At 26.7% G+C, this 14909-nt stretch overlaps 1 protein-coding gene across 1 annotated transcript; it reads left to right on the top strand.

Annotated features, from left to right (window-relative positions):
* The first annotated feature begins 1016 nt into the window (after positions 1-1016).
* On the top strand, positions 1017-14521 carry LOC113377967. Its single transcript, XM_026618441.1, has 6 exons — positions 1017-1169; positions 7791-8011; positions 8321-8504; positions 12660-12807; positions 13899-14133; positions 14198-14521. Exons 1-6 carry the CDS (start codon positions 1088-1090, stop codon positions 14309-14311), a joined length of 984 nt encoding a protein of 327 aa, XP_026474226.1. The 5' UTR covers positions 1017-1087; the 3' UTR covers positions 14312-14521.
* The last annotated feature ends 388 nt before the right edge of the window (positions 14522-14909 follow it).

The following is a 14909-nucleotide window of genomic DNA, read 5'->3' as shown; positions in this document are numbered from 1 at the left end:
TTGCCTTAAGGCAAAATGCTACTTACAACTAGTTTCATATATTTATCATGTTATATATGAAGTCTTATAAATAAAATCTTCAAGTCAATAAAAGGTAATATATATATTTTATTATATCTTTATTTATATCTAAACTCACTGTTACAAAAAAGGTTTACAATTAATAATATTCGTGCTTTCTTTAAAAAAAAATTAGTTTTAAAAAACGTTCTGCATACTGTTTAAATTTTAAATTTTACCGCTTTTCAAGTGTCGCTACCTACCCCTTATTTACCCCTTTTGCCTTAAGGCAAAATGCTACTTACAACTAGTTTCAAATATTTATCATGTTATATATGAAGTCTTATAAATAAACTCTTCAAGTCAATAAAAGGTAATATATATTTTTTATTATACCTTTATTTATATCTAAACTCACTGTTACAAAAAAGGTTTACAATTAATAATAATCGTGCTTTCTTAAAAAAAAAAAAAAAAAAAAAAAATAGTTTTAAAAAAACGTTCTGCATACTGTTAAAATTTTAAGTTTTACCGCTTTTCAAGTGTCGCTATCTACCCCTTATTTACTCCTTTTGCCTTAAGGCAAAATGCTACTTACAACTAGTTTCAAATATTTATCACGTTATATAATATATCATATTATATAGTCATATTACATAGTTATATTATACATATTATGAAGTCTTATAAATAAACTCTTCAAGTCAATAAAAGGTAATATATATTTTTTATTATATCTTTATTTTTATCTAAACTCATTTTTCTGTTACAAAAAAGATATATAATTAATAATAATCGTACTTTCTTTTAACAAAAATGGTTTTAAAAAAACGTTCTTCATACTGTTTAAATTTAAAATTTTAAATTTTAAATTTTACCGCTTTTCAAGTGCCGCCATCTACCCGCCATCTTTGTTCTCAATCAACAGGTTCTTCGTAAACTTTCCGAGACCTGTCACGAAAACGCACGAACGAGTCAGTGGAATTCTGTTTCGCCGTCATCGTGCTATCGTTATTTGTTATTTACAACATTCGAAGCAACAATAATGTCATGACAAGTCAATAATGTTCGATTTTAAATTAACAAAATGGAACTGTTGCACGTTCATTATTTTTTGTTATTTTATACGATGATGTTTGTGACAACACTTTCGACGGGTTACAAAACATGTGAGTTAAAAAATTTGAGTAAAATGTGTCAATAGAGGTTGGATTGTGGAAATTTCTAGTGGATAATTTATTGTTGGTTTTTGTGCTGTCATGTATAACTAGTTACTTGTAACTATCTGTTCAAGAATTACTGAGTGGATTTTATATAAATATTATTTATCTAAATCCAGCAGTCTTATAAATTTACCTCAACATCTTTTGAGGACTGTTTTCATAAAAATAATAGTATTTATCTTATTGGTACATATATGAAGATACATAATAAGCTGCAAACTTTAATATTCATCTTGTGCACTGTTGTCAAATGTATACTCTTAATTTTACATTTATTCTTTGCATACAAAGTTCCTTCGAGCAATTGTTTTGTGAAGACAGTTCTCACATGTCAAAACCATGTAATTCTAAGGTTGTTCTTTTTAAAACCAAATTCTTTCGAACAACTAATATTTATTTGACTGTCAGCTCATAAATTTACTTGAAAACATTCATTGGGACTGTTTCGATAACAATAATAGCTTTTGTTCTATGTGTACATATATAGACATATCTAATAAGCTCTAAATTTCAATATACATCTTGTGCAATGTTGTCAAACATATATTCTTAATTTTATATTTATTTTTTCATACAAAGTTCTTTCGAACAATTTTTTTGTAAACTTAGCATTTACTTACCAAAACCATTTTATGATGTCAATATAAATTTAGTCTTTCGAGCAACTATTATTTTTCAGACAGCTGGCTTATAAATTTACCTGAAAATGTTTATTAAGACTGTTTCGATAACAATTATAATGCTTACTTTGTGTGTACATATATAAATGCATATTATAACCCGTAGATTTTAATATTCATCTTGTGCAATGTTGTCAAATCTTAATTTCTAATTCTACATCTATTCTTTTGAGCAACTATTTTGTAAACCAGTCCTTACTTACCAAAACCATTTTATAATGTTCTAAATTTAGTCTTTTGAGCAAACATTATTTATCTGCCCGCTGACATATAAATTTACCTGAAAACATTTATTGAGACTGTTTTAACAATAATAACACTTATTCTATGTGTACATGTATGTTCAATACGTTACAAACCGTAAATTTCAATATACATCTTGTGCACTGTTTTCAAATGTACCTTTCTAATTCAACATCTATTCTTTCGAGAAACTATTTTGCAAATCTAGTCCCTACTTCTCAAATTTTATAATTTATTCCTTCTAAACCAAATTCTTTCGAGCAACTATTATTTATCTGACTGCTGACTTAAAAATTTACCTGAAGACATTTATTAAGATTGTTTTTATAACAATAGTTGCATTTGTCTTATGTGTACATATACTAACATATATTATAAGCTTTAAATTGCAATATTCATCTTGTGCAATGTTTTCAAATGTATATTTGTAATTCTACATCTATTCTTTCGAGCAACTGTTTTGTAAACCTAGACTCTACTTCTCGAAACTAAGTTATGATGTACACAATTGTAAATTAATTTCTTCTAAAACAAATTTTTTTGAGCAACTATTGTTTATCTGCCTGCCGGCTTTGGCCTGGAATTTACCTGAAAACATTTGTTGAAACTGTTTTGATAACAATAATAGCACTTGCTCTATGTGTACATATATAAACATATCTAATAAACTATAAATTTCAATATACATCTTGTATATATTTTAATTAGGCACTGTTGTCAAATGTATATTTCTAATTCTACATCTATTCTTTCTAAACAAAATTCCTCTGAGCACAAGTGTTTATAAACACAGTCACACCTGGGTTTTGCAAACACAGTTCTTACTTCTCAAAGCTGAAGTATGATGTCATTCTACATTTATTCTTTCTAAACAATATTGTTCCGAACAACTGTTTTGTAAACACAGTCCATGCTTCTTAATACTATATTATGATGTCATTTTACATTTATTTGTTCTAAACAAAATTGTTATAAGCAAAGTGTTTTGTAGACACAATATTCACATCTCAAAATCAAATAATGATGTAATTATAAATTTATTTTTTTGGAAACCAGACTCTTTCGATCAAACATTTTGTAAACTAACACTATATATAATATATAAGATGATATATGTATATATATATATATATATATATATATATATATATTAATTATGTCCTGATAATTAATTACTAATATTTATTTTTACTTAAGAGGTTTACAAATTGGAAGTCTTATTCTTGATGGTACTTGAGAATTCCCAAATACTCTTTTATATTTATATAATATTAATCTCCAAATCATTGTAAATTTATCAAGACTTGGTGAAACTTTTCAATTATATATCAATGATTTGTTGACAAATACTTGAATTTTAATTAAAAAGTATATATATATATATAAGGTATATAATTATAATGAAGTTTTTCATACAAGCATCCACCCCGTTATGAAAATGAAAAACTATTATAGAAAGTTATGTTTTAATAAATCTTGTATATGGTTTGATTTTAATAAGTCTTTTATATGTTTTAATTAGACTTTTGTTTAGGGGATACAACAAGCATACAGCCCTAATTTTTTACCTTCCAACCACAGAACCTTTTTAAAGTAATTTAGTATTCCTCGATGGATGGTTGTGTGTACAAAGAACATATACATACATACATACACACATACATATATATACATATATATATACATATATATATATATATATATATATATATAATGCAATAGGTTTTTATCAGGTGGTGAAATATATATGATAAAGTTGTTCCTGGACATTCATTCAATAATTAAACAATTTCATTGAAGAAAAATGTCTTTATTGTAGTATCAAACGTTTCGGGTCCTGATTGGACCCATTATTCAGTGTATACATTCGGGTCAAATCAGGACCCGAAACGTTTGATACTACAATAGACATTTTTCTTCCTAAAATTGTTTAATTATTGGATGAATGTCCAAGAACAATTTTATCACATATATATATATATATATATATATATACATATATTTCTTTTGTCGTAGTTGTGATCATACTGCTCTAAAACTGCTTGACTGGTTTTTATGAAATTATGTTTTTATTTGGAGAATTGGCTAACATCTATTCATACTTTCTTACCTCAAAGATTTGTTATAATTTTTTTTTATCTTTTTCACTTATTTTATTATAGTGCTAGTTGAAGTGCCTATTTAAATTAAAACTAGTGGGGTGGGTGGCATCGTGCCTTAAGGCAAATTGCTGAAACTTCCCGTACCGTAACGAAATGTTCGAGAAATATTGAATGTTTTCAAATAGATTATTATAAATATTGTAACATTGTCTAATATTTATAAGAATTATATAAACTGAATTGCAGAGTTGAAATTATTTGTTTAAAGTATATTAGAACTATAGTCAGAATTAAAAATAAAATTTGAATTATTTTCGATATACCAAAAATTAAAAAAAAAAAAAAAAAAATGAAACAAAATTTTTTTTTCTAAATCAATTATTTTGTTAAGGCAAGCAGAAAGTTCGTTGAATCAATTGAATCGGACGCTTAGTTCTGTATTTAGCTCTGTATTTCCGAAATGGCTGGGCTTGCCTTTGCGAAAAACTCATAACCCCTTCTCCCAATCATTACTAATTGAATGTTTTTTAGATCATTCAAATCGGATGCTCCGTTCTCTCAAAAACTCGATTTCTATTTTCTGCACTCTTTGCTCCTTATCTCCGTAACTACTGGACCTGCCTTTGCCAAAAACTAATCAGCACATCTCCTTATCAATAGGAATCGAATGTTTTTTGAACCATTCAAATCGGTTGATCCGTACGCCCGAAAACGTGGGCGAAAAATTGTATCCATACATACATGCACACACACACACACATCCATTTTTTCTGGGGTATGCCAAATTGTTCAGAAACCTTCAAAACGTCGAGAAATGTAAAAATTTTCAATTCCGATTTTCGGCCCATTACAATAACTTACCCTACGGGAAGTTAAAAAACTAAAATTTCATCCTCCTACCACAAACCCCTATTTAGTGAACTAGAATTTCGTAATTTTAGTAATCGAAACAATTTTTATCCTGCTTTCAGTCAGTGAATGTTTTTCACCACAAATTTCACTGAATTTTGGTTAAGTATTTCATGAGATTTTTAAAAAAAACTTAGATCTTTTTTCGAAAAACAATTTATTTTTTCGGTCCTGCACTTTTTTTAAGTTCTTGGACTAATTTCTTTTATTCTATTTTTTGCATTAGTATTCAAAAAATATATACTGCCCTAAATTTTCACCACAAATCCTTATTTTGAAATCATTTTAATAATTAAATTGTTTTTCACCCTACCTGCAGTTAGTAAAATAGAAATTAGTAATATAGAAATAATTTATATATATATATATATATATATATATATATATATGCATGTATGTATATATGTATATATGCATATAAATCAATGTTATTACAAATTCACGGTGCATAACCGATTGGCGTTTATGTAAATAACTATAAGTAATATAGTTATATATATACATATATATATATATATATATATATATATATATATATATATATACTGAATTATATCAACTGGCAAATGTTGATTAAACAAGTTTGTGTCAACTTTTGCAATGAAATAATTCTTCATGAATGCGAAAACATTTTTATTTATGGCTGCAATAGTACTAATAATAAATTAACACTCTTATTGCAAGAAATATTATTTATGTCAATTGTATAATTTACGAATTTTACAAAATGTAAATTTTATTCTTCGCGGTACTTGAAAATATTGATATAAAATCTCAATTACAAAAATTCTTATGAATCATATATTTTTTGATTAGAAATGATAATGTGGATGAGATGATAATCAAATGACATAGATTTATGAAGAATTTGTGATTGATTTTTTATGAAAATTGCTTAGTATATAATTATTCAAATATTTAACATTAACATAATTAAATTTTCACAAAATTTATCAGTCTGTGATAGTTTCTGATTACAATAAATTGCCAGAAATTATCTGAAAAATTTGATTAGGTCGCAATATAATTTTCTTCAATAATCTTATCATAAATAGACAAGCCAACTTATTTTGACTAATTATTAATTTGGACCTTGTTAATGATAAAGTAGTTTATTCTAATCATTACATTGATCAGTCATGCATTGACACTCACCTTGAAAATAAGTACTCATCGATTCAAAAGTGATGTGTACATTTTTATCTTTCTCTAAATATATACAATAAAACCCCGTTAAGACGACTTCATAGGAAATGCGTATTATGCGGGATAAAAAAAATGTTTCAACTAGTTGTAAGTACGATTTTGCCTTAAGGCAAGTTGCATGAACTTCCCGATACGTATACATAACCAACTTAATCAATAGAAACTGAGATTTAAATAAAATGTTCAAATTTTTATTTTGAAAGTAAAGATTTAAAAAATAATCGATGCGATTCTTAATTGATGTTTTTCAAACTTATAATATTTATAAATGCATAATTTAAATTAATTTGTTTAACACATTCCATTTCATCCATTTCGGATTCTAAATACTTTTAACATTTAATTCTGAATATTATTCAACGGATTCTAATTACTATTTAACATTTAAGTATGGCCCTCAACTGCAATCAGTAGCTATCAACGAAACATGGAACTTACATATAGATTCTGATTAAGCGCGGGGTGCAATTCCAAACTTTAATGATTTTTTATAATTCAACAGCTTATCGTAACCCTATAATATTTTTAGATGTTATTTCAGACTAAGATATAATTGTCAAAGTTTCATCCAAAAAAATTTTCAACATTTAATTACGAAGAAACGGCACGGCCGATCTTTACCGAAAACTAATCAACACTATATCCAAACAATATCTTTCGAACAATTTTTGATTTTTTTACAATCGATTCAAATTTGTGCAGCGTATAAGTGGCGTATTATGCGGGAAATTGTATCAAGTATGATCGTCTTAACGGGGTTCTAACGTATATGATTTTATTATTTCGAATTAAGTTTTCTTTTTTGAATATCTGGTTTATCACTTCATTTTTAATTATTTTTACGTTCTAATTATTTTTACTATGAGATGCCGCTTTCTATTAAATTTTATTTAAAATAAAAGGAAATTATGCATTAATACATTTAATAATTTTAAAATTAAAAAAATACACTTTTTTACTTTTGGAAGATAAATATTAAAATAAAAATTAAAATAACTAACAAAATTTAAATAAAAAAATAAATAAAATATATTTTATAAAAGTTATAATTAATCATTTATTTTGAGAGATAGGTATGTATGGTTGTGTGTATACTGAACGAGTAAAAATTCTAAATTAATTCTGCTAATTACTTTTGACTAATTAATTTTGAATTTATTATGAAAAAAATAATCTTGTAAAATGAATTTATAAATGCATTCGATTCTTTGTCTTAAAATTTTATTATTGAATAGATGGTCAAAAACCTTTTATCGTAAGGTTTGCACCATCTGAAAAAACCTATATATTATATATATATATATATATATATATATATATATATATATATATATATATATATATATAATATATATATATATATATATATATATATATACTACAATTTTATTCAATATTATATAAATTAATATCTCTTTCATTTTCAGTTAAGGAAACTGATGTGTGCTCTGCACAAAGGCACAGAATATTTCTGGGCAAGCGGCATGAATCATCTGCCATCGTCAGTGTTACAGATCTAAATGAAAATAACAGACATTGCAATTTTACTATCGAAGCTTCAAAACATAGTAATGGCATTTATGTTGTAATACAGAAATTATCTTTAAGAAGATCAGAAGCGACTGGAATATGTTTAGACTATTTACTGGTAATTGAATTTTAATATTATAAGACTGCTAAACAAATAATGCATTCAAAAAGTAATCAGCACTATTTCCTAGTGGAGTAGTTAATTTGGAATTTTTTTATTTTAAGTGTATGAAATTAAATGAATTAATTTTTGAAGGTGCTTTAATAGACATATCTATAATATAATTGCTTATAGACATATCTATAAGCAAGATATTGAACACAAAATATATTTGTTATAAGAGAAGCAAAATAATAGTTTTTTGAAAATAAATTCAATTTCAGATTTAAATCAGATCTTAATTCATCATAATTATTTTTTATTCAGATTCGCACTCCAAAAGGTGTTGTTCGTAGAACGTGTGGAGAGTACCAAGTAGGAAAGACTCCTCTTGAGAGTTTTGTTATTCCAGAAAATACTTTATTTGTACAGATTGAATATTATGCAGAGAAGCCTCTAGCACCTGGTGAATCTATAGAAGTATCGCTGGTGTTTACTTCTTATTTTAATGGTGAGTTACTTAATAACTAAATTTTCACTGCTTTTGATTTTGGATAATTATATTTGACTACTTTATTGAAGTTGCATATTAAAACATTACTTTTCTATGACAATATTTTTATCGAATTGAAAACTGTTGTAAATAACTATTTCTATTGCCCAAAAAAAATTATTTTTACCATTTTTATGCATCTGTTTTATGTAACAATGACTCAATAAAAATATATTTCAATAAAAGTGCTAAATATAAACTTATTATATAAAGTTTATGTATTAATAATTTACAAGTTGAGATCACACTAGATTAAGCTACTTGTGAAATGTGGGTTAAGTAGTATAAATTAATTGAGTAATTCTTATTGAAATGGTCAAGCAATATATGTAGCATCTTACATATCTTATTACCATAATAATGCAAATGTTAAATATTTCAGTCGCTGTGCCCAAGAAAAACTTTTAAATTATTTTCACACAAATATGAAAATAAGTCCAAAGCACTGGTATCCATTTTTGCAATATTTTGATGCTTTCTTGTTTTAAAAAAAACAGTTCATGAAATTAGGTATTTGATTATACATTTATAGCAACAACACTTTCTTAAATAAATTGCAAATCTAATTTCAAATTGCAAATCGAAATTCGTAAAATGTTGTTTCCCGACAAGTTAATAATATATGGAAACTATAGAAAATAGGATTTTTCTATACTTTTTTTTTTCAAACTATTATATCTAAAAAAAAATATGTGTAAGGTTGGTATTTTGCTTTCAGAAGAATTGCTTGTACTTCTTTATATGTGTAAATAATCAACTTAATCCATAATAATTGAGATTCAGCTATTTGCATAAAATTTTCAACTATTTATTTCAAAATTAAAGTTGTTGCTTTCACTAATTACGGGTCTGTGCGATTTTAATCAATATCTGTCAAATAAACTTATAATATCTGTGATTACTTTTTTTTTTATATACACTGTATATGATCTAAGGGCAAGGCTCATTATACCAAAATTTAAGGAATATTTTAGGATGTGTGTAAAGACCTTTATCTCTATTGTTATGCAAAGTTTCATCAAAATCATTTCAACATTTAATTACGACGAAATGTCCTGGCTGATCTTTACCAAACACTAATCAGCATGATTCCCAACTGATATCTTATGATTTTGTATTTTCAAATTCGGTTTAGGATTTTTGGCGAAAATTTGAGCGAAAAATTCAACACTTATTTGTTAATTATAAATAAACCGCTCAGCCTGTCGTCTATAAACTAATAAGTGCGAGTCTTCATCAAATGGCTTTTAAATTTTTGAAATCGGTTCAGTTGTTCTCGAGAAAGAGTTGGCGAAAGGTCAAAAATCGGTTAATACACACACACTTTTTTCAGTTTTGGTCTTGAGCGATTCAGAATTGCTTGAAACGTCGACAAAACACATGTTATTAATTTAATGAAATTAATCACTAACACAAATATTTAACCCTTTCACTGCGAGTGTCGTCTATAGACGACGTACAATGTGTCGACTTTTGCTTCAAGTTATATCACGAGTTAAATTATTGTAATTTTTAATTTGGTATTGTATTTTTTAGTTTTTTAGAAATGTAAATTTATAATTATAAATACAATTATTGGAAAATCTTAAAATATTTTGTTGGGCGTCTTGCGGGCTCGTACAGCAGTGTCAGTCCCGCGGAAAACTTTTTCGTAGCGAAAGGGATAAACTTTAAATTTAAGTTACACATTTTATCGGCTCGTTGGGAATCATGCTAGTTACTTTTTGGTAAAGATCAGCCAGAACGTTTCTTCGTAATGTTGAAATGATTTTGACGAATCTTTGCATAACCTAGCAATTCGGATCTTCTTGCTCCTTTGGGAAGTTTATAATGATCAGGTGCAATGATCTACATTATTCACACAAAGATTAATCAATAAAATAAGATAAAAGTGCATTTTCGAAATTCGTTTGCGTCAATTCAACACACACTGATCAATAACTTATCTAAAAATACATATTTGTATATCCAAATATAAAAATGTATTTCGACCGAATTATTTAATTGGCGTTATCGTTCAATCTCAGTTATATGTACTTTGCTATTATCAAATCAAATCGGTATTGCATGGTAGTTTATAAATAGATAACTTATCACACATGTGTACTAATTGCTTAAATCTTGTAGATTTTACAGATAACATTTTCCAAACAAATCGCCGGTGATTGCAAAATTGACGTAATGAATTACCCATTCAATTCAATGTTTTACTACATTTGTACTTCGATTTGCGTCGTTTGGTTTTGCGTTTTTTAACTTTCCGTAGAGTAAGTAATAGTAATGGGCCGAAAATCGAAAATGAAAATTTTTGCATTTCTTCACGTTTTAAAGGTTTCTAAACATTTTGGCATAACTCAGAAAAAATGGATGTGCGTGCGTGTGTGTGTTCTCATTTTTTCGTTCACGTTTTCGGGCTCACGGATCAACCGATTTGAATGGTTCAAAAAACATTCTAATTCAATTGGTAGGGAGATATGCTGATTAGTTTTTGTGCAAAGGCAGGTCCTGCCGAAAATACAGAGCTAAATGTGCAAAAAATGGCAGTTTTTGAGAGAACTAAGCGTCCGATTTGAAAGATTCAAAAAACTTTCTCCTTGTTTTAACAAAATAATTGCTTTTGAAAAAAAAATCAATTTTTTTTTCAAAAAAATGTTTTTTTCATTTTTTTTTATATATCGAAAATAATTCAGATTTTAATTTTAATTCTGACTGATGTTCTAAAACTTATATATTTTAAATAAATAATTTTAACTTTGCAATTCAGTTTATATATTTCTTATAAATATTAGACAATGTTACAGTATTTATAATAATCTATTTGAAAACATTTAATATTCCTCGAATATTTTATTACGGTACGGAAAGTTATAGCAATTTGCCTTAAAGCACGATGCCATACACCACTAGTTTTTTTGGAAGTTGATGGAGACTGACAAATTAATTTCTATAAAACCTGTAATTAGAATTTAATGTTTTATCTTTTTGCTACGAGAATGTTTTGCATAGAAGTGATACTGCTCTATGAGCCAGCAAGCTGTCAAAGTATTTGCTATATAAAATAATTTCAAATTTTCTAATCATTATAGTTAAAAATGTATTTACAATTTTAAATTGACATCTAAAATACTGAAAACCACAATCAAAAATTAGAAATCACAAATATTTAACTCACAATCAGAGGCACATTGTGTATGTCATCTATAAGAACACTTGTAGCAAAAGGATTGAACATTTGTGTATGTGATTAATTTTATTGATGCAATTACAGATATATAATGAGTTTGTTTGAAAGACATCCTTAATTTGACTTTATTTTTGAAATAAACAGCTGAAAATTTTATCTAACTAGCTAAATCGCAGTTCTTATGAAGTCGTTTGTTTATACATATTGTAAAGTTGATACAACTTACCTTAAAACAAAATGCCACTTACACCTAGTTGTCCCAGATTTGATAGTTTTGACAAGAACAATAAAAAAATGTATATTGAATCTTAAACAATATACTCTTAGATTCATTTGAACTTCTATAATATTTATTTATTTATTAAATTGTTTGTAACATTTTTTTTCTGGTTCAGGATTGGATTCTATTTTTGATATCTATCTCAATAATTTTCTGAAATAAAATTTGTTACATTTATTGAAGAAAGTATGTCTTCTATAAATGTATGATTTTTCTGAACTTATAGCGTGGAGGCTTCAAAATAATGTGAGAAAAAATATCACTTTTTATTTTTAGATATCAGACATTGGTTGAAAATGTTTATTCCACTTTTCAGTTTTTACCTAGCAGAAAATGATTTAAATATAATATATGAAAGTGGAGAGGAAAGAAATTATTTTAGTGTAATATACAATTACAATTGAGAAAGCTGAAATTATTTACTTGAGTGACTACAAATATGATATCAAGTAATAAAGTAAATTATTGATGCATACATGAGCATGAAAACATACAGGAAAATAAATTCTTACTTAATTCCATATAATGCTCAGTTCACAGACCTGCCTTAAGGCAGTACTACTTATTATTTATTTTTATACCAGTTTTAATACCAATAAACCCTAATTCATAATCTTCTTTATTTATAATTAAACATTTTTCTTTACAGATTGTAGTAAGGCAGGAGCGAATGCTAAACCATGCATTCCTGAAAGAAATGAAGGTTGTATATATGGCAGATTTTGGGAGGACAACATTGTAAATTGTCCATCTCAAGACTGCCTTGATGAAGATGGCTGTGAGCATCTTAGTGAACTGTAAGTTTTTTTATATTAGCTTAGCTTGATTGTTAATTGTTGTAACAAATTAGTTAGTTAATTATTGTAACTAATTGTTGAAATATTTAATTTTACAACAAAAAGTCAATTTATTGGACATTAAGTCTAAAGTAAAATCAAAATACAAATGCAATAAGAAAATCTTGATAGTAATAGTTAAAGATATTATGAGGATGATATAAGAATTGATATGGTGTCTTTATTTTGAGCTTTCTGAAATTTCTCTATCATTTTATTTATTATTCTACAAATCTTAATGTAGTTGCAATACATAAGTCCAACATTTGAAATCAGTCCATAAATAATTAAGGTACTTTAAATTAATCACAAGTAATTTTTATTAATTCATTATGATTTTAGGAATTGTTAAGGCTTCGAATACACCTTAATGCAGCCTTTGTTGTTATCACTTTATAGAAAATTAATTAGTGCACTTTTAAATACTCGTGTGCAATGTAATTATTAGAAGAATGAAAAAAAACAATAGACATAAAACTATAAATTTTATTAAATATTTGAGTAACTTGTGTGAGCTAAATTTCTTAAGATGTTCTTAGTTAGCAAATTATTACTTAATGTAAAACTTTAATTTAGAGCTACCTTATAAAAAATCATTAACTAGTTAATGGTTGGATATTCTTGAGAAAAATTGTTACTTTTTCATTTGATTCAACTATATTTTTTATTCCTGGTACTAATTACAATAAACTTACTTGATATGCAGTTTTAGTATGATATATTTTGCAACATACAACACACAACCTTACATTGCATTTTGGACACTAGTATTTTGGCTCCTTCTGAATTTTTTACGACTTGCATTTTTCTATGTTTGACATAGTTTGTTGCATGGTTGAAATTGTAAAATTAATTTAAACCAGTTGTAAACAAGATCTTGAGAAGACCAAAGTTTTCTTTCTTAGTATTTTGTTTTAGTTTTTTTTTTTCTGGAAATCTTTTTTATAGTACGAATAAATGTTGAACAACATATATCCAATGTATCAGTGACTGTTGAAGTATTTTAATTTCATTAGTTCTAATTCACTCATTTATTAATCTGATTATTTCAGAGATGACATTGACTACATCCAGCCAGCACCTATAACATTAGGAGCAGTGACCACGATTCTTCTGCTTCTACTTCTGTTCACAACATGTTTATGGGCTTGTAGAAAGCACCACGTCTGTTGTTGGGGACCATTTTGTCATCCAGATGTTTCATCATCAAGGCAAAGAGCTAGTGACCCAGATGATATAAATGATGTTAATACTGCAGTACTACCTAGTGCACCTACAATTGAAGTTGTAATTATCAAATAATATTCTTGATGTTCAAAAAATTGCAATTTCTAATATTTGTAATTTACAGATTGTACATCCACCTGTGTTTGAAATGGCTGAAGATGCATCTCCGCAAGTACCATCACATGTTGACCCTGATAAAGATCCTCCTCCGTCCTATGAATCTCTATTTCCTAATTAAAGTTGGAAAAAAAATTATTGATACGAAATTAACATCTGTGTACTTTGCACACAGAAGTTAATGTGATATTAAGGTGTATCACATAAGTAATATGAATTGACCTTATGTAAGTACTTTTATTATATGTATATATGCATAAATATGTATATATACATATTGTTGATTTTTTGGATAGCTATTAGTAATTACGATTGTTGAACTGCCTAACTAACAGCCTCCTTTATTACTTCAATTTTTTTATTTATTTAAAATCTATTCAATTATTTTATTCAATGGTTTGAGGATATGGGATGTACCCTTTATCAAGAACTATTGATAAGAAAAAAAAATATATATATATATACATATATTTTCGAATTTCTTTGCTCCCAGGCTTAAATGCTTCTAAATTGACAAAAAAAAATCTCTAGAAGTTTTAGCTCTTAATATTAACTTTCAGATAGTGCGCAATTCAATCAAAGCTTTGTAGGAAATAGCATGGAAAAAATTTCGGAAATTTCAAGAATGTTTTTTAGGTATAACTTAGCGACAAATGAATTAAAAGTGGCAATTCGTGTCATCTTTTATTGAAAATTCGAGGCTCTGAAAAACAGGTTTT

Source organism: Ctenocephalides felis, unplaced genomic scaffold (assembly GCF_003426905.1).
Source record: "Ctenocephalides felis isolate EL2017-DRISC unplaced genomic scaffold, ASM342690v1 CF-g0.4_SCAFFOLD_01886, whole genome shotgun sequence".
In the NCBI taxonomy this organism is placed as follows: Eukaryota; Metazoa; Arthropoda; class Insecta; order Siphonaptera; family Pulicidae; genus Ctenocephalides; species Ctenocephalides felis.
Note: the sequence above shows the minus strand (reverse complement) of the source record. Positions and strands in the feature narration are given on the sequence as shown.